Genomic DNA, 20,327 nt, shown 5'->3' on the forward strand with positions numbered 1-20,327 from the left:
CTTTGTTTTGGTTTTGCGAATGAATGTGTTCTGGCTTACAAACGAGAAAACCCTCACCATCCCCTTAACCTCTGAGAGGATTAATGCTTAACTGGAGCTACTTTCCCCCCCCCTTCGCAGTGACAATTCAATTTGCCACAAAGATCTGTGGCACTAAATGAAATCCTGCTCCATTCAAACACCTGGTGCAACTTTACCTCGGACTAGCATTTCACTCAGTGCGTATTCCCTTAAAATAAAGGCTGTACAGTGTTTGATACATTGACTCCGAAACATTTATATACATGACACATTATACACCCAAACCCACCCCCATTTCAGCTTCTGAAATCTGGATAGAGCTTATGCAGATCAGAGGAATAGGCTGTGCAGGCAACTATTTTGGTTTTTCTCTTTAGAATACCTTCCAAAGGCTCCACACCAAAAGCACAACAGAAACCTTGAAACTCAGAGATTAGAGCTGCAACCCCACATAAGTACTGCTCTATCTTCCCCATTCCCAGCTGAGTTCAGAATAGTTGCAGTCCAGCAAAACATTTAAACATGTTCTTAAACTCATGTTATCCTGAACATAGGTCCCTTCCTGAGCTGACCTTCAACAGGTTTTGCAGCCATAGGCAGCACCCAGATTAGCTTTTGGTCTTAACTGGAAAGCTCTGTATGTGCACCGTTTCTGTCACACACGCAATTCTTGTTAACAGCGATTTCCTTTGGACAGAGCAGAGGAAAAAGGAATTGACTGTTAATGTTCGGGTTCAACCAAAGATTTCTTTCCCAGTATTTGCTGAAGATATTTTATAGCAAAACAGGAACAAATACTCATACAAAGCCAAGCAATAATACATAGAATGAAAATAAAAGCTAATGAGCACAACCCCTACCCTACTTCCCCAACCTAAACCAAATAATATTAGAGATATTATAGTAAAACTACAGACAATGCAAAAACCTCTTTCATTAAGTGTAAGGAAGAAATACTGTCAATCCATAAACAACCTTAAGACCACCACCATTTCAAAGAAATGCAAAATTTTCTCATGTCAGTAGACATCTAAACATTTCTTAATAGTTTAAAAATCACATGGACTTTTTTCTGCTATTTAATGGGAGCTGTCCTCCATGCTACAGTTCAAACATCCAATTTGCTTCCCAATATTGGCTCTAGAAAGACTTTTAAAACCACACATTTACCGAGTACCATCTGTACTCTGTACTAAATAAAGAGAACAGACTAAAAAGCCATCCTGGTCTCACAGGACAAGGAGTTAATCCATTAGCGGTTAAACCAGTTTATGAGTCAATTACAAAGAGTTACAAGCTTCCTAAAAGCCACTTCAAAAAAAGATTTTTAGTTAGATTAATATAAAAAAATGGTTACATTATCTTCTGTGACAGTGCCCTGAGGCCTTGAACAAAGACACAAGGTTGCTGAAATTTTGAACTGATACATTACTGGCACCAACATCATCATTTCCTCCTGCCTTGGTCTCGGACTTGCAAGCCCAGTTATTAACAGTGAGTGACAGTTGAATCACAGGAGAGTAAAGAGAAAGGGTAAATAAGGAGAAGGAGTTACTTCCAGCACATGTTGATTTTCAGAGGAGACAGAAGACCCAAAAACAAGTTGCAGCAAAGCAAGATGTATGTAAAAATTATAAGGGAATAGCAACACAAAAGAAGAGGTACGATCAGAAAAGGATAAATTTTCTTAATGACAGTACTATACTGGTTCTTGTAGGCAAAGTAAAAAAAATTGAATTTTATGTAGTATGGCAGGAAGCCAAGGAATGGGTCAACATATCAAGGCAGCAGCAGAAGCATCTGTGGTAAAGCAGCGTGGTAAAGGATGGAAGAGGAGTGAAGCACAAAGCAACAACAATTACAATATGCAGCAAACAATTAGAGCCTGGACAACAGCTTTTAGCTGAGCTGACTGTGGCCTATGGCAATATTAAATAGAAGCAGTGAGATACTGACTGTACAGGCAGGTAAGGAGAGAAAGACCACCAAAGACCAAAAGGCAGCATGGGAATCCAACACAGAAATGCTCTTATGGCTACATAATGAAGCCAGCCAGTGACACAAAAATCTTCCATGTTGTTTTTCTTTGCTTGGAAATGTAGGCCCGTCTCAAAACGACACACAGTGTGCTATATGGGATAGACAAGGTTTATGGAAAGCAAGCTGCAACAATCTCTGACTTGAGGCCTATCCAAGTTTAAGCTGCTCCCAGCACACAGCACAATCCCTCCTTTTAGGTAGTGCCTGCATGTCACTGTATACACGCACAAGCACATAAGCAAAGTAAGCTGCATGAGCATGTCCTGACTTTTCCCCTCTGCCAGCCAGCGAGGGCCATAAGCATCTACAACTATTAGACAGACTGAAAACCATATGACAAGAGGGAAGACAAAAGCAAAGCTAGTTTTGTAATGACTGAAATTCATCCCAAAGACAGAGTGTGATACTTGGCTGGGCAAAAGTTACCGAGAAATCACCCAAAGCAAAAGCTTTTGAGCCTACTGGCAGTGATCTGATTATGAAGCAAGTAAAACGATAAGAGAGGAAGAGACTAAAACCAGAAGCTTTAAAAAACTTATGACAGAGAGAAAGAAATAAGGCACCACAGGTGGTGTGGTGAGTGTCGGGGATGAGTATTCAACTATAAGAAACAAAACAGCAGAACAGAAGCAGCACATCCTTAACTTAGCTAGGGGTTTCCTACCTAACTGGTGAGTAAGGGTTTCCTCCAAAATGAGGAAGGCAAGTCAAACAACTATCCCAGGTTGGCCAAAGATAGTAATATTTTAAGTAAAAATTTGGACATGCTGGTAAGCGAACTGAACAAATAGGCATCTGTAACAACCGGGAGACCATGGAGTACAGCAGACTGGAGGAAAGCACCTAAATCTCATACCACAACACACTCGAACCACAGGGCACAATAACCCTAAATTCTTGGGCCAAGGGAATCATAGAATCACAGAATCGTTAAGGTTGGAAAAGACCCTTAAGATCATCAAGTCCAACCACTAACCTATCGCTGCCAAGTCCACCACTAAACCATATCCTCAAGCACCACAGCTACCCTTCTTTTAAATACCTCCAGGGATGGTGGCTCAACCACCTCCCTGGGCAGCCTGTTCCAATGCTTGACAACCCTTTTGGTGAAGAAGTTTTTTCCTAATATCCAACCTAAACTTCCCCTGGCGCAGCTTGAGGCCACTTCCTCTCGTCCAATCACTTGTTACTAGGGAGAAGAGACTGACCCCTGCCTCGCTACAACCTCCTTTCAGGTAGTTGTAGAGAACGATAAGGTCTCCCCTCAGCCTCTTCTTCTCCAGACTAAACAACCCCAGTTCCCTCAGCCGCTCCTCATAAAACTTGCTCTCCAGACCCTTCACCAGCTTTGCTGCCCTTCTCTGGACACACTCCAGCACCTCGATGTCCTTCTTGTAGTGAGGGGCCCAAAACTGCACACAGCACTCGAGGTGCGGCCTCACCAGTGCCAAGTACAGGAGCACAATCACCTCCCTGCTCCTGCTGGCCACACCATTCCTGATACAAGCCTTGATGCTGTTGGCCTTCTTGGCTGCCTGGGCACACTGCCAGCTCGTGTTCAGCCGGCTGTCAACCAACACCCCCAGGTCCTTTTCCGCCAGGCAGCTCTCCAGCCACTCTTCCCCAAGCCTGTAGCGTTGCATGGGGTTGTTGTGACCCAAGTGCAGGACCCAGCACTTGGCCTTGTTGAATCTCATACCGTTGGGCCTGGCCCAACAATCCAGCCTGTCCAGGTCCCTCTGTAGGGCCTTCCTGCCCTCCAGCAGATCAACATTTCCACCCAGCTTGGTGTCATCTGCAAACTTACTGAGGGTGCACTCAAACCCCTCATCCAGATCATCAGTGAAGATATTGAACGAGACCGGCCCCAACACTGAGCCCTGGAGAACACCACTTGTGACCGGCCACCAACCGGATTTGACCCCATTCACCACCACTCTCTGGGCTCAGCCGTCCAGCCAGTTTTTAACCCAGCACAGAGTGCACTCATCCAAGCCGCGAGCAGCCAGCTTCTCCAGGGGAATGCTGTGGGAGACAGTGTCAAAGGCCTTACTAAAGTCCAAGTAGACAACATCCACAGCCTTCCCCTCATCCACTAAGTGGGCCACCTTATCACAGAAGGAGACCAGGTTAGTGTGGCAGGACCTCCCTTTCATAAACCCATGCTGGCTGAGCCCGATCCCCTGGTTGTCCCGCATGTGCTGCGTAATGGCATTCAAGATGATCTGCTCCATGAGAATGAATTCCATGAGGGAATACGTCAGCTGAGAGTCTGGATGAAGTCTCAACAACTTTTGGGTGATGGGGGTTTGCGCAGAGGAAAGGAAGGCAAGGGAATGAGATGGTTTAATGAGAGCCATGGCACCAACAGAAGGAAAACCCAGCCAGCTTCTTCTCATCCCTACCCAGTCCAAGTATAATGATTTCTGTACTAAGTATGTCCTTGAAGACCCTTTCACATATATTCTCACATCATATATTTAATTAGATGTATTATAGTAGCAAATACGCCTTTCTAAATGGAAAAAGCCCAACCCCAAACAACCAAACCTCTGGGGGAAAAAGCTCACAGTTAAAAAAAAAAAAGAAGTCATTATCTGTGGACCTAGAAAACAATCAAAAGTGCCTTCAAACACTACATGGAGGCTACAACCTTCTGTATTGGGCATGCCTTGCCACACCTGAGGTAGGTGGAACTTTTTAATGCTTTAAACATACAGCTTGAAACAACTCAGAAAAACTTTTGATTACATTTATGTGAATAATCAGATGATCTGGGATCTTGATTAACAATACTTATTATTAAAGGGCAGTGATCTTTCCTACACATGCAATACTTTAATTAAGGAATTCAAGTTAAGCTGATTCATCACCACTACTGCGACCTGATGGCAGTTAAGTTGCCAAATGAGTCCCAACGTAATGCTGATGCATCGAATTAATTTTGATAAGAGAACTGGGCTATGATTATACAACTTGTGTCACAGTTAACATGAAGCAGAACTGTGGTGTCTTCCTTAGTTATCCAAACAGCAACATACAGATCAGGCTTGTTAATTTTCATTTACCTGAATCCTTTACACTAAAGCAGATAGAGCTATTCATTCCAAGAAGCACAAACATCAGAAAATGTGCTTTTTGATGCCTAACACACTTTCCCGTGAAATTAACTGAAAAATCCTCCTCAATGTCTCTGACTTGGCAAGAGGAAAGATCAAATAGGATTCATAAACCATTCATTTAAAAAACAGTTGTCACAGGATGGTGACTTGCCTACTTTGAATCATTCCTCTCGTCCTACAAGGCCACTTACTTCATTGTGACACTTGGTGATGCTAAAAATCACTGAAGTGGGTACTGAAACATCTCACATGTAAAGCAATAAAAGTGCAGTGTTTCAGAGCTAGTGTAACACTTCCACTGAGCAGTTACTGTCCTTTCTTCTTATCAGTACTGGGAATACTGTTATGACTGATGGTGCCCTTAGCTCCTGCTATAGCCTCTCACTTACAAGGTTCAGCAGAGAAAGGGACCATCTCTGCTGTCGATGTGCTAGTGCTCTGTGCCTAGAGGAATGCACTGTTAATAAAATACAGAAACTGCAGGAAGGTTGTTTTGGGGCCATTCTGTGGAAACACCAGAAGAAGTGGGCCCTGCAGACAAAACCTTCCACTAGCAGTAAAACTTTCTTAATAACGCATCATTCTCTGCAACACCATAACTGTAAAGCACCGGACTGCTAAGACTCTCCACAATTTTTAAGATGTTAGGAAAATACCTACATCCTGCCTGATGTTTTCTCTGCTAGAAACGTACAGACATACTGCCTTACAGGTAGCATTTCAGAAAAAAAACCAAACCAAAACAAAAACAAACCATTAAGTAATTTAGACTTTTATGAGTGATGGCCTACTACTGAGTCATCACAGAGCAATACCCAGAAGGTATCTGGAGAGGAAGGCACAGACTTAATGGAAGACAAAATACCTCGACTAATTGGATGGATGGATAGCACACGGTCACACTTTACTTTCTATCCTGAAAGGTCAGTCATGTCCTAGGTTCAGCTAAAACCTACAATATCCCATCCAAAGAAAGCTCTGCTTTACCAAGTGGTGGTTACACTGTTTTTTGTGAAGCACTAAGATCCCTAGTGATGAAACACAATGCAAAGTAAGCACTCTTTAAAAGTTTTTAGTGTCTTGTCACTTTAGATCTTTTTAGGGAAAAACAAGATGCAAATTAGGGCATGGTCAGATAGGCGTTCTGGTATAACCAGCTATAATTTGCAGCCCACATCAGCTTTATAATTCCAGTTATTGCACAAACAGTTCATACCTACATTAAGTTTCAGCTCGTGTATTGGAACCAAAAGGGATCATTAGGATCACATAGTCTGGCCTCTTTCAAGACCGTAATGAAAGCTCTCACCTAGTCAAGTTGTGCAATGAGTTCATGATGTCTACCGCATATCCAGAGCGCCTTCTTCAAAGAAACTGAGGCTTAACTCAACGGACTCACAGTGGTTAAAATAGCCTTACGATGTTCTACAGGAAACTGTTCACTGATTAATGATCATGACTCAAAAGTTTTACTACTTGTTTTTGTTCCCACTAGGTCAAAGCCTTTAGCTTCCAACCATTGGGTATCACTGTCATAAGAATAAGTAATCATACAATCAGGACTCTCCTCTGAATATTGTGCATGCTGTATTTTCACTACTTTGAAGTTTTTCTTGCATAAATCACTCACTGAGAGACACATTTACTAGGCCTTCAATTCTTCCTGTAGCTCTTCTATGAGCCCTTCCGAGTTTAACAGCATTGTTTTTGGCCTGGTCTCCTAAAGATAGAGGCTTATGAGAAAATGCTTTCTGTCTACATTTGGCTTTTAACCTCCCCCAACAATTTTTTTTAATCAGTTGGTTACTTCCATAAAATTTGACAAAGTCGTAGAGATCTTAAAAGATACTCCAGTTCTGTGAATTCTGTTAGATCTAATGGCTGTGCAGAAAAGAGAGCACCACTGGATGTCCTCAGGCAGAAAAGGGCTGTACATGGTGTTCAGCGATTCTCTGTAGCCTTTGACTCAACAGTACATAAATAGCAGGAGTCAGCCATCGCACTGTGCCACCTCTCACCAACATGATGTTTAAGCTAGCAGGGCAAGAAACTGGACAATATGGCAGTGACTGTCGAACAACTAATAGGGTAACACCATATGCAGCCAGTACATCTGCAGCTCTACAGAGTCTAGCTGGACTCTTCCTTCTGTCTGAAGCTGTATGAAATTATTACGAAACCATCAGCTTGGAAGCAAGTCAACTGTAAAATGAGTTAAAATTAATTGCAGACACTCCTGCCTCCAAAAGCACAACCTCCCTGCCAATTTCTGTGCTCGTTAAAACTGTATCTTACATTTTCTTTCAAAATATTTCCCTTTTCTCTTTTTATTTGAGAGAACAAAATGATTAAAGGGGGAACTAGTAAACTACCTTGTACAGTGGGAAGGAAAAGAGTGGGACAGTGAAAATGACTGATCTCAAAGTGCTATTAAATTCAAAATGTATATTGAAAGACTTTCAATCTTTCCCACTCAAAAGTGCTTTGTATGTCACAAATACATAATTAGCAACACAGATGAAATATTTCACAATCAACTTTTACAGAAATGCTGGAGAATGGCATCTAAGTCAAAGGTTTACACCAAGGGGCAGGGGGGTTCAGTGGACACCAGGTGATCTTAGCACTGTGGACTCTGGAAAGAGCTTTGTTATAGTGCATAACCAGTTGCACTCCCAGTACAATAATGTACCCAGAAACATGAACGTGATTTCTAGCTCATCTGGATGGAGTAGGGAAAGATACTCTGTCATTATTACCACATACACTGTCAGACTTCTTGCAATAATTTCCTCTCAACAAATAGTTCTGTGAACAATAGAGTTAATGAAGGGCACTTCCTATATATTGGGTACCATGTCTTTACTCTCCTCATACTTGTGAAAAAAAACCAACTTCAACACCTGGGGCCCTGTGACTTCCCCTTTACCCTCCAGCTTCCCCTATTCCTATCATACTTTGATGTCCCCAGTTCCCTGTTCTGCTACCTAAATATCACCTTGGCAAGTGTCGCTCTTGGAGCAATAGATAAGAAACTGAAAAGAAAAAAGCAGAGAGAAGTACAATTTCTAAGTTGCATCCCATCACATTGCCCCTTTAGAAGCTTCAGCAGCATTGGTTTTGGATGGTGCCTGCCACAGAAGCTGTACAAATTCCAACAGTCATTCAGAATGAAACAGCATGTAAATTTACCTTTGTATTATGCTATGTACTGTGTACTTCAAAGAGCCTTTCAATATCGGTCATGTTGCAAGGTAGCTAACTAATTTTTTCCTAGGGCCCTACCTCAAATGTAACTGAATTGCTCCAGCTGATCACCATTAAAGGACATCAGGGAAGTAAAAAGAGCAAACATTTGGGGTACTGTCAGCACATCCAAGGCGCTAACAGTGGACAGTTCTCAAAAGCCATGCATCTCCTACAAATGCAAATACCACAGGAACGCTCTCCAATGCCCCCAAACCACCCTAACGCTGTGACCTCAAGCACATTTAGAAATTAAGTCATTTATCAAAAGGATTTATGCTTGAATAATTTGCCTCCATTTATAATCCCAGACTATGTTTATGCTCTGTAAAACAGGAAGTACCCTCACGTTATTTAAACAGTGGCACTTACTGTTGAAACAGACATAGAAGAGTTACATTCCAGTCTTGAATTACAAACTCAGTTTTATACGTATTCCAGAGAGTCATATGATGACGATTCAATCTCAAAATGGTAAGGACTTTAAAACGTGTTCTGCTGGAGGTGGACTACTGCCAAAGGGTCTAACAGAAAAAGTTGCTCTTGATTAGGATTACAGATAAGAAGATACTTGTTTGTGATTTCAGTAAACAAAGAATTTCATGAACAGTGGATGAGCACTGAAGAAACACTGAATACAAAACCAAAGAAGGGTGAAACTGAAACTTCATTTAGCGGGAAACCTGGCAGCAGGAGGAGGTAGTATTTTTAGATATGGGAAGGTTTGATGGAAAGTGAGCAATTTAAACTTCATTTAGGCTACAAAACAGTCAAGAAGTTTTGGTGGGAATGCAGAAGCAAAAGGGAGGCAGTGTAACCTCAGTGCTACCAGAGCAGGGAGGAAGGAAAAAAATTTAAGTACTATGCTAAAGCCTTGGACAGAGATACATATCCATTCCTTTGCTCTTCCCCTCCCTACTACCCAAAACCCACAGTATTGCAGCACTACATGATAAAAATACCAGATATTATGTGATTTAATCTCTTAGCAATTTTCCCCCACCAGTTTGTTATGAAACACATACAAGATTAAAAGCATGACCAAGATGCAATCCTGTAGAAAAAGGCACAGCTCAATGCAGGGTATGCTCTCTAGAGAAAGGAGATTGTGACACATTAATGGATGCATGAGTTTATTGAAAATAAAGCCTTGAAACCACTTCATGCCCTCATTAGCATTCCCAACCAGTAGCAATCAGAAGTCAAAATTTTTCAGAATACTGTGAGATGACCCGATTGATGCATACATCAAACTGACCTGCTTGTAGTCTGCAATACCATTTCTTTCCCTAACTGATTCAGCTCATATTTCAGGCAAGAAAATAAGCTTTATTTGACCCTGAAGCGAGTTCAAAGGTGGCTGTATGCTGTATGTCTCTGCAACAGAGTAGAAATGTCTTTAAACCAACACATAAACATATGCTCTCTAACACCTGGAAGCCGCAAACTCAAGAGGCAGGGTGGCTCAGGGACCCATTTTGAATGTAGGCAAAGAGTGCCGAGAGCTGTAACATCAGAGGAAGAGCACCCACTGCCAGCCCTGCCTCAGACTACTTCCAGACTCAACAGAAGTTGCAGCCTCGCACCAGGCGAACATACCATAAAGAGCACAAGACTGAGTGGCTGCTGCCTCACATAGTAACAAAATAGCGTCATCAGCACGCTGCCTCCATGAGGGAGCGCCTCCTGGTTCCTGTCAACTTTTTTGTGGAAAACCACCTCTAATTTGGAAAAGGAAACTAAAGGAAACTATAGTATGGCCCACCACACTCAAGAGAGGAGCAAACCCTGCTCTACACCAATGACAAGTAACCAGAGTCCATGCAACACCACCACCACCTATTAAAGAAAACTGGAATACTGTAAGAGATTAAAGAGGTTGCATCAAGCTAATGGGTTCCAGTGTTTTCTACATTAAAATGGCATTCAGAAAAAAAAATGCAGCACAGAAAAGCATTATCTAAAACTTTGCTGGCTACCCTTCCTGCAGTCCCACTTTTCACTCTTATCAGCATCAGAGATAGAGCCACGACAGAAAGCTCACGAAATTTGGTCTTCAGCATCACAGATACAATATAGCCATGCATTTTCAACTTCTCTCTTTAATCCAACCCTTTAGACAGTTTCTTTACCTATTCCTGGGATCTGATAATGATAGTTACCTACAGAAAAGTAATCTAGCTCCAACGTAAACGAGAAAAGCAGGAAGCAAGCTAGTTAGTAAAGGAAAATTCTCAGATGACTCAAAGATGATGCCTGTATGTTTTAATTGTACACAAAAGCATTTAAATATATTCCATGATTGAAGGACTAGCTGCACTCCTGTAGCTTTTTCAAGGTGTCTCCAAATGCAATCACAGGTAACAAGAACAAACCTTCACCAGACAAGATAGGATCATGTTTTCCTGTTACATTAGGATGCAGACTGCTGATCCACAAGTAGGAATGGCCATTATCTCAGCCATTCTGACTAGACTTGCTATATGTAGCTTTGCCCTTCAGGAGCTGTGACCAGCAAAACATAGAGGCTGACGCTCTGAAATTTTCAAAATGTAGCACCATTTACTTTAACCTTAGAAACTTCGCACTGTGTAAGAGAACTTTAAAAGTTACATAAAGTCAGACTGATTTAGGGCAATGATTACCAACCTGCGAGCAATGTGCTGCCCACACCACTTTCCAGCAAAGCTCATGGACAAGGAAATTAAAATCTATAATGTGAGCAGAGAGGAAGGTCAGATGCTGCCCACCGCATGCTCTGTGCTCTACTCACATGGTAGAGAAGGCTGGGGAACCATCACAGAGTCCCAGCACCCCCACCTCTAGCCAGAGACCTTCTGCTTTAACCACACTTGACAAATGACACCTTTCTCCTTACCTCCCTCTTCCTCTTCAGAAGAGCTTTTAAAGCTCTTAAATGCCCACAGCCCAGTCACTGTTCTCTTAATGACCCCTGAAGTGTTTCTCTTAGGGATGTCATATCTACTTATTGTTTCCTTTCCTGCTGGCTCTTGCAAACAGCTCATTTAACTTTGTTCCGCATGGTCAGAATACATCTGATAGATTTCTCAAGAGAGTTGCATGGCATTTAAGTTTAATTCATAAATTAATGCAGAGCAGCCACATCTTCCACACCAGAGCTACAAATGCTTCATTTATCAAATAAAATTTCAGCATTGCTAATGTATTTGTAGACTTATGAATCACCTACCAGAAAACTGTGTTACTACATATGAAAGACAGCAGTGGCTACTAAACCACATACGTTATTATTTAGCTATACAGATTTACGGGGGAGGGGAGAATAAAAGGAGCAGGGGGGAGGGGAGAGCTCTCCAAAGCAGATGTTTCCAAGCTTTTTTTAAACCTAAGAGACAAGACATAAGACAACACTTAAAGGAGCAGCTGGGGACACTGAATAAATACAGACATTTAAATGTGACTAATTACATACACATGCTGGAATTCTCAAAGGAAGATCAGGGAGCCAGGCTCCCAGCTCACGCTGACTTTCAACAGCAGTTCAGTGGCCTGTTCCTTCAGGCATGCTGGAAGTCAGATGTCATCTTGCTAAATACAGAACGCTGCTTCTAAATGTTGCCTCTGGTAACGTAATGACAGCAAATCATATGGATTTCTACAAAGCTATCTGCAGGAACCCTCCTCTTTACGAATGCCTGGACCACTCTTCCTAGCCTATGTTGCTCTGTGAGATGGCAAAGTTGACTGGACCAGCCCAGAGGCCTTAACACCTCTGGGGAAACACCTTTCTGGGCTAAATACAAACACGCTGCACAGAATCTGCCCTAATGATGGTGGAAAAAACTTTACAAAAGGTCTAGGGCTCATTTCTGAGTACTTCTGTTGTGAAGCAGGAAGGATATCTTATATGGAAAGTGGTGACTCAGAAAAAATTTAGGGAGAACCACGTGCCATTGTTTTGCAGGTGTATCCATGGAATGTGGGTGCATGCACTCCATGACTTAGTTCAAACACTTCAACCTGGCACAGCTGCAGAAAGAGCATCCTCCCCTGGTTTCTGCTGCTCATTTTCCTTCCTCTGCATTACAGAAAAAAAAGAATTGTGCAGTTTCTAGGATGCACAGGATTAAGGCCTGATTCAGCTTAAAAAACATGAGGGGAAAAAAAATATAAAAACACACCATTGCTCTGGCAGCTGCCAGGAGATGTGTGTTAGCACAAAAGGGTGGTGTATGGACATAAGCAGCAGGAAGCATGAGAAAGTCTTGACCACTTCTTTTCTACGGTCTTAGTGCCTTAAGATGTAAATAAAATTACAGACAGACTTCTGGCAGGTAACAAACCACTTGACAAACAAGATGGCCTTCACTTTACAGACAATGGAAGGAGAGGCCAGATGTTGGTAGCCACAACAAGCAGCAGCTGACTGTGCAGAGGGCCAAGAAAGCTGTGGCTGTAAAGAGCATGGAGGAAGACAACATGAGACCTTTTGTGAGTGAAGGACAGAGAGAGAAGTCAGAACCTACCAAATAAGACTTACTTTCTCCTAGCACTCAAGATGACTCACTACATGGCGCAACAGTAGTTAGTACAAACGCAGTTACATGGAGGTATCAAGCCGCAAAGTCCATACATGTTGTCTTTTACCTGACAACACTTGGGCAAAGGTCTGTGCTCAGCAGGCTGTAGGTCTGCTCTCTCTGTATGACGTGAACATACAACACAAGCCTGCATCCTGAGGCCTGTAAAAGGGTCTCTATAAGTCTCTTGTGTCCCAGCTGACAACTGCATCCAAGCTGACTGGGACCATCAGGTTTTGCAGCAGTTCCACAGAGGGAGCCCACAAGTAGCAAAGTGTTCCCAGAAGGAGCGTGAAAAAGTAAAAGCTATGGTTCTTACAGAGGATGACAGCAGGAGCTGCTAGGGGACACAAGAAGTCTGAGTGTGGTGCCTGCATCTGTACTGTCAACATAACTTCTAAATCCACTAATGCTTCTCCTTATAATCTCTTTTGCAGAGATTCACTCAGGAGATTGTGCTGTAGCAGCTGGCAGAGACTAGGGCCTCTGAAGGGCTCTGATGAAGCACAACAGCTTAGTGGTTTAGGGCTAAATGAAAGTATTGAATGCTTCCTAAGGAGAAGCTACTAGGTAACAGTTTTTAAACTGATTTTTTTTGTTTCCTCTGCAGAGGCTAAAGGAAGCTCACATGCCTGTTGTATTTTAAAATAAATTAATACTTAATGTTCAAGAGCTGAGCACTCAGCAATTTTAATTTGCCCTTCCATTCAGATGAATTTTCCCATCCACCGATCCAGCTGACTGTTCATGGTGTGCAACATGGGACTGCAGGCTGGCTCAGCAAGGCCCCAGCTGCTTTCAAGGCTTTCTGAAATGCAGAGGTGTCAGCAGTGCGCACAGGCTCAGAGGGCACACTGGTGAAGACCTACAGGAAAGCTCATAAGAAAACCAGTTATATCTGAGGCCATTTGTGGGGTAGTGTTTATTCTTTGCAGCTAAGAGTGCCATAAAAAATTTTTAAAAATTAGAATTAAAAAAAGGAAGTCAAGGAAGTTCACAAGACAAGCGTTAGATTCTTCAGAACAGTTTGTTTTTAAGATGAATTGACTCTATGTTCTTGCTTATGGTTTTATAGCCTCGTCTTACTTGCTCACTGAAACAAATTCATGAGCTGCCCACAAGAAAATCAGTTACCTTCACAAAACTCAATTGGAAGCTGCACTCCCCTAATATACCCAGTGCTTGCTTTTCACTCATGAACTACCTGTAGCAAAGGTTCTGCCCCCCTCCACCTTTGCTGCTTTTCCCACTGACAAATTCAGCTATACAGACACTTACTTGAGCATTGCTTAATTACCACACTCTTTTCTTAAATGCCTAAGCACTAGAACGAAACTAGCTATGAACAAACCTCAGTGAGATTTCAGATCATGTGGAAAAACATGAACTGTTGCAGTTTGCTGTATACCTTCCTAAAGCAAACAGTGTGGCATGAAGAAAATGCTGGACTACATTCTGAAGTGCTTTTTCCCCACCACCCCCAATATAATCATTGACCCCTTTCTTCATCATTCTCTTTTTCTCACTTGTAAGACACATTGCCATGAAAACCTGCACGGAAACAGCACTACATACTGTAGAAATACCTTATTTCACAATTCCCTTATCCAAACTGCTAAGCTCTACTCTCACTTACTGCTCAAATAACAAATAGCTGTGGAAACTAGCCAGAGTCAAAGAGTGCCCAGGTCAGCTACAGAAGAGAAGATGACAACGGGAAAAGAAGGCTTCTGCAGACAAAAGCTTGCTTGGGCTCTGATTTTCAAGTTTTGTTTCTAAAAGCCAATGTCTGGATTTAAAACAAGATAAAGTCCAAACATTATGATTCAGTGATTAAAACCTCAGGATTTTTCTACGTATTTCAACTAATACATTCTATTTACTGAACAGTACCTTGCAAATCACGGTTACAGAATGCTTCATGAGCTAATCTAAGTATTTTCTCTGCATTGTAGAAAGTGAACTAAAGAGTCTTCAAATCAAGGCCATACAGGCAAAAATTTGAATGAAGATTTAAAACCTGTCTGGTCAAATGAATAGAAAGGTAGAAAAACAGGCTGCACGCTGCCATACTGTTAAAGTTGTCATTGCCTTATTGCTTTTCATGAAGCAAGAAGCTGCATGTGTTACACATTAAGAAGGACCTTTTCAGACCGTTATTTCTAGCATTTCAGGAATTTCACTGAACAATCCATTGCTACTATAATGTTACCAGGTCTCATTTAGCTGAAGACAAAACCTTTACATGAAAGCTGGCTGTGGCATGGCATACTCTCTAGAACAAAACAAAGTGAGGAAAACACTTCTGAAGGTCCTTTAATATACCACCTAACTACTGGAAACAGACCATGGTGAGAGTGGAAGGATGTTCCAGTTAATCTATGTTTGCAGAGTCCCAGACATCACAGGGTCTTAACCCACAATTAGGATTCAAAGGATATGGACGGACACCAGCCTATCCTTGTTATTCACTCTGCCTCATCACAGCAGACTGTGGAGAGGAAGATTTCAAATGTACCTACTTGCAGAGCTCCGGTAGCGCCTAGATGGCTAGAGAGTACATGCACAGCTTATTAACAAAGCCTCAAAGGCAGTAACAAAATCATGTCAAATACTGGTCTGAAAACAGGGCTGGTCAGAACTTACCTAGCAGGGCATTTTTTCTATTGACACAGTTGCCAAATAGCCAGAACTGTATGATGCCAACACTCTGATTTTGACAGCTTTTCTGCCAGACAGATAATACAAAGCAGATTCCTGACAGAAGCCAGCCAACTCTGCCACTCCTCCTGAAGCAGACACCTGAAAGGCTTTGGTGTGGTCACACAGCAATGGCCTTCGAGACTGCTCCTCAGAGGAAGGCAAGATCTTGATTCCCATCTGAGTCCTGTGGCTTCTAGGTTTCAATCCGTTTGAGTGAGATTAGATGGTTGATTCTGAGACCGCTTTAATAAACTGATGGCAGACTTGTTTGTTAAGTCAGTTCGGTAACACCCGGTCACAACACAAGTTGCGCTACAAATTTGCTTATCTGGTAAGGTCCTTAATGCAAATCAGAAGGACATTAATATTATCCTTTGATGTCTTTTTAGTATTTATGCCATGACTAAATTGGATTAGTGATTTATTAGCATTTAAGACTATTAGGAAGAAAATTATGTAGATTATGTGGAGAGAAGGAGAAGAGAAAATGAAAAAATCTCACATCCTATAAATTCGTAAGGATATCACTGATTAAGAACTTCCAATGTCCAATCAATGTTTTGATTCCTCCAACTTTTTTTACATTAAATATTGCACACTATCTATAACCAGTGTGTTTTTCATAACTCTGCAGTTACATTTCAAATCCTACCGTGTTGCAAGCTTGTGGCAGACTACACCAGTATCTGTTATGACTTCACTCAGTCTCAGCTCAAGGTGGACCTTCCCCTGAAACACATCAAAAACACCATATGAAAAGTTAGTTTATGCATAGCCAGCCACACCATTCCAGCTTAAACCAAAGCAAGTCAGGTAATGCAAGCAATTACAGGAGGAGTTTAGTGATTAGAATAGCTGTATAGCTACGGTATTTCAACTGCCAGAGAATCCAGATTAGTAGCCATTTCACTAGATTTCAGTACATAATTCCCACCATTACCTTATCTTTGTATGTTTCACTAATTGAGGGATATGGAATGACTGTGGTCTGACAAAAATAGTGTTGGAGCTTTATCTATATTTAGCATTAGCATTTTAAATATTAAGCAAAGATCTGCAACGCAATCATTTAAAAGATATCACACCAGTGTGTTATAAATGAACACCTAGAGGTTTTAAACATTAGAAAGATAAAAATTATGAAATAACATACACGAGACAAGTATCAGTGAAATTACGCTGGGTGACTAAAAAAAAAAGTTCAACCGTGTTGCTAGCATTCACAGCATCTACTATTACAGAGTCTTTAATTCCTTACCATCACACTAACTTTATTATGACTTGGGCCAAGATGTTATGCTCAAATATACTAAGAAAATAAAGGCAATCATTAATACAAACTGCATTCCTCTTATTAACTCTATTACGTTTCCAAACACGAGCACCCACTCCTGCTGGCAAAAACTCGGCACCACTTCTACAGTGTATATGTAGTAAATGCAAAATATATTTTGTTATTGACCTTTTCTGACATGTCAGCACTGCCTGATCATCATCTGCAAATCATCATGGCCAAAATTGAGTCATTCACCTTCCTAACTACCTCCCCTCCACCCTTTTTACCAAAGGACCCAAGAATCCACCCTGCTAGTTAGTCACAGCTCTAATGTGGGTGTCATCTTCAACTCAGATCTACCTCAACTCATACAAAAGTCTGTTGCCACCCCTCTCATAAGATCTTCCAGATTTGACCTTTCTTCCTTTAGCACATGACCAAAGCTCTTGCCAGAGACTTCCCTCTCTCTTCTGACTAGTTACAGCCACCTCCTGCTCTATGAGGATGTCTATCCTGTGTAACAGAGGAGAGTGAAGACCAAACCCTGGCCTCAAGTTGCACCTACGCTGCTAAGATCTAATTCCTCTATAGCAGATTGGTGTGGACAAATGCTCGTGAAAGAGGTCTAAAGTAGAGGAGGGAGTACAGTAACAATTAAGCAGCATGGACACACAGAAGTTCAGTTCAAGGTCATTCCCTGGTCCTCTTACATTTAGCAGTACAAACACACACAGAAGTCAGTGCCTGAATACTTGCCCTGAAGAAGCCTGTGAGAGGTTCAGTTTCTTACTGCTACAGTCATTCTCCCCACTTCCTTGGTGCCATTCTTTCTGCGCTCTCTTGATGCATGCTTCAACGCTTTCCTGCATTTCACTCCTCAAACCTCTACCACATACTTAGACCTTCAGCATTCTGACTCAGTAGATGTTTTTCCTGTCTGAGGGCTGGAACACAGGCCTTTCCAGTACATGTGGCAGATGATGAACAGATAGTGTTCATCCAGAAAACAAGAGAGAAGACCTCTCCAAGCTGTATAAAAGCCCATGTTGCAGAAGCATCGCAGCAGCTCCCTGGCATTTTGAACAAGAAAGCACCCAAACGTCTGTGTGACTTTAAAAGATGGCTCCTGCCAGGGATCTTCTGCATCGTTCTAAGCAAAATAATAAAAACAAACACCAATGCAAAACCCTAACGTTGCATTTGGCTGTCAGGCTCCTGATTCTTGTCCATCTCAGCAAGACAGGTACCCTCCTTCACCCTGTCAGGGTATGCAAATGCCAACATCTGTCATTTTCTTCAAAACTGAAGCCTATCCTCGTGAATAAGCTAAGGATTTCTCTGCACAAATGCCTAAAGCCAGTTCTAGACCCACCTCCTTGAGACTCTAACGCTGCAGTGCCCATTGTACCCATGCATAACATAGGCTAGGCACACAGCTCTGGTTAAGCAGGATGGCTTCCTGGCTTTAGTTTTACTATGTTTTCCCTTACTCTTCACTGTTCTCTTCCACTGGTCACACATTTTATTACAGGAGCTAAACCACTAGTCTATGGAGAACAAATTCATATTATGGACCTGTAAAAAACACTGCTATCTTTGTTGATATTCTGCATATTACGTTTACTAGAGAAATGGACGCTAATAAAGACAAGAATAGAGATTTAGAAACTCTAGAGAAAATATCCCTTTGTAGAAAAATTCCAAGAAGGTAAGATAATGTTTTTATAGAATAATTTCTGCTGATCTTAAACAAAGGCAAGACTGACCTCTCTCAGGAAAGAAAGAATGCTTCAACGCGCTTAGGTGAGTCGGAATACAAACTTTCTTACAGTGCCCATTTGCTCAATCTCACACAGACCGAGAAAGATGGAAGCTCCCCATTTTAGAAATTAAGCTGCAAGAAAACCTTTTTAAGTTAGCAGTATTTCATGCATTTTCCCAACTACATTAAACACAAAAATATAGCGCTGCCTCTTTTGGGCTGAGAGCCCATTTTTCCTTGTAGCTCTCATTTTTCTCTTGTGAAGACTTTGAAAATGGTCAGCTGCTCAAAAAGTGACTCAAAGCTTTGGACAGCAAAGCAGAGGTCATGGGATCACTGGGACCAGCAGGCCAGTCCAGAACAACTGTTCCGAGAACACCTCCTTACTTCCAGTTAAAAACTCAAATACATTGAAATAAGGATACAGTAACATACTTGCAGACTTAATTCAGAGAATATGTAACTCCTACATACACCGAATGCTTTTTCCCAAATCAATTATACCATTAGGCAAAACATAAGGATTCATCTGAATAAATTTACTCCTAAGCAATGGCATTAGTTGGGTTTATAAAATACCAAAATAATCCATTTTTCAAAGGGAAGACAGAAAACTCTGCAATAAAATCAGCAGTTAATCTAACCAACAAAGGTCAACCTATACTGCATTAAACGTACCACAGAAACATGGAGTTGCCAGTATCTTTATTTACTGACAATTTGTAAGAAAGAAAGAAATTCATATTTTTTATTATTAAAAGAACTACTGTGATAATAACAAAAGCCTGCAACTGTACTAGGGGCACACAGTTACTGACACCATTTACAAGTAGGAAAGATCAGATAATGCAGTAGGATAAAAAACTATTATGTTGTCCCTCTTTTACAGCTGAAACACCATGGGTTGGTCCTGCTCAGACTGAATCCCTGTTGCCGAGCCAGGGATTGACTCTAGGATCAGTACCAAGCCATAAAGCCATAAAGTTTTTTCCCTTCAGCACAGCAAAAAAAACTTAGAAGAAGCTGGAGGTTTGACAATTTTGAAGTAGAATGCATTAATTACTAAAAACATTTCCACAAAAAAAAAATTCAGGATGTTCCTAGAAGCAGCTATGCTCATTAGTATACCCTTCACATTTGGAAGGGTAGGACTTTTTCAAGGAACAAGCTGAAGGAATGCCAACTCAATTGCTGAATGCTTCCTTTTTCATAAACTCCGACTGATATGGATGGGTGGGTTCAGAGGTCGTATGTCCTTCCTAATCACATCTAACATCACATAATGGGGCCAGCCACCTTCCATTTTTCAGTTCTTGATTAAAGAAGCCATCAAGTAGACTGAATTTCTTAAAGGGAAGTGAGTAGACAGTATTCAAACAGAAATCAGTAACAAGCAAAACTTTTAAAGGGCCTTACCGAGGGACAAAAAAAATTTATACTATACTTGTTAAATACCCCCTTTACTAAAGAAATAATAGAATCAACTTCCAGTCTTGTTAACACTCTCATAATACTAACTATCAGGGAGAACTCATACACAGTAACCTGGAAAACAAACTGAAACTGATCATAGGCTTGCGAAGAAAAGAAAAAGC

The 20,327-nt window shown here is 41.5% G+C and overlaps 1 protein-coding gene across 1 annotated transcript in view; it reads right to left on the reverse strand.

Annotated features, from left to right (window-relative positions):
* RASA3 (RAS p21 protein activator 3) overlaps positions 1 to 20,327 on the reverse strand; it is a 134,556-nt gene that overhangs the window by 41,879 nt on the left and 72,350 nt on the right. The window contains exon 5 of the mRNA XM_075091775.1: positions 16,347 to 16,423. Within this exon, the coding sequence (XP_074947876.1) occupies positions 16,347 to 16,423 (77 nt within the window). The remainder of the gene's footprint in view (positions 1 to 16,346; positions 16,424 to 20,327) is intronic.

The sequence above is a fragment of the Phalacrocorax aristotelis genome, chromosome 1 (assembly GCF_949628215.1).
Source record: "Phalacrocorax aristotelis chromosome 1, bGulAri2.1, whole genome shotgun sequence".
Taxonomy (NCBI): domain Eukaryota; kingdom Metazoa; phylum Chordata; class Aves; order Suliformes; family Phalacrocoracidae; genus Phalacrocorax; species Phalacrocorax aristotelis.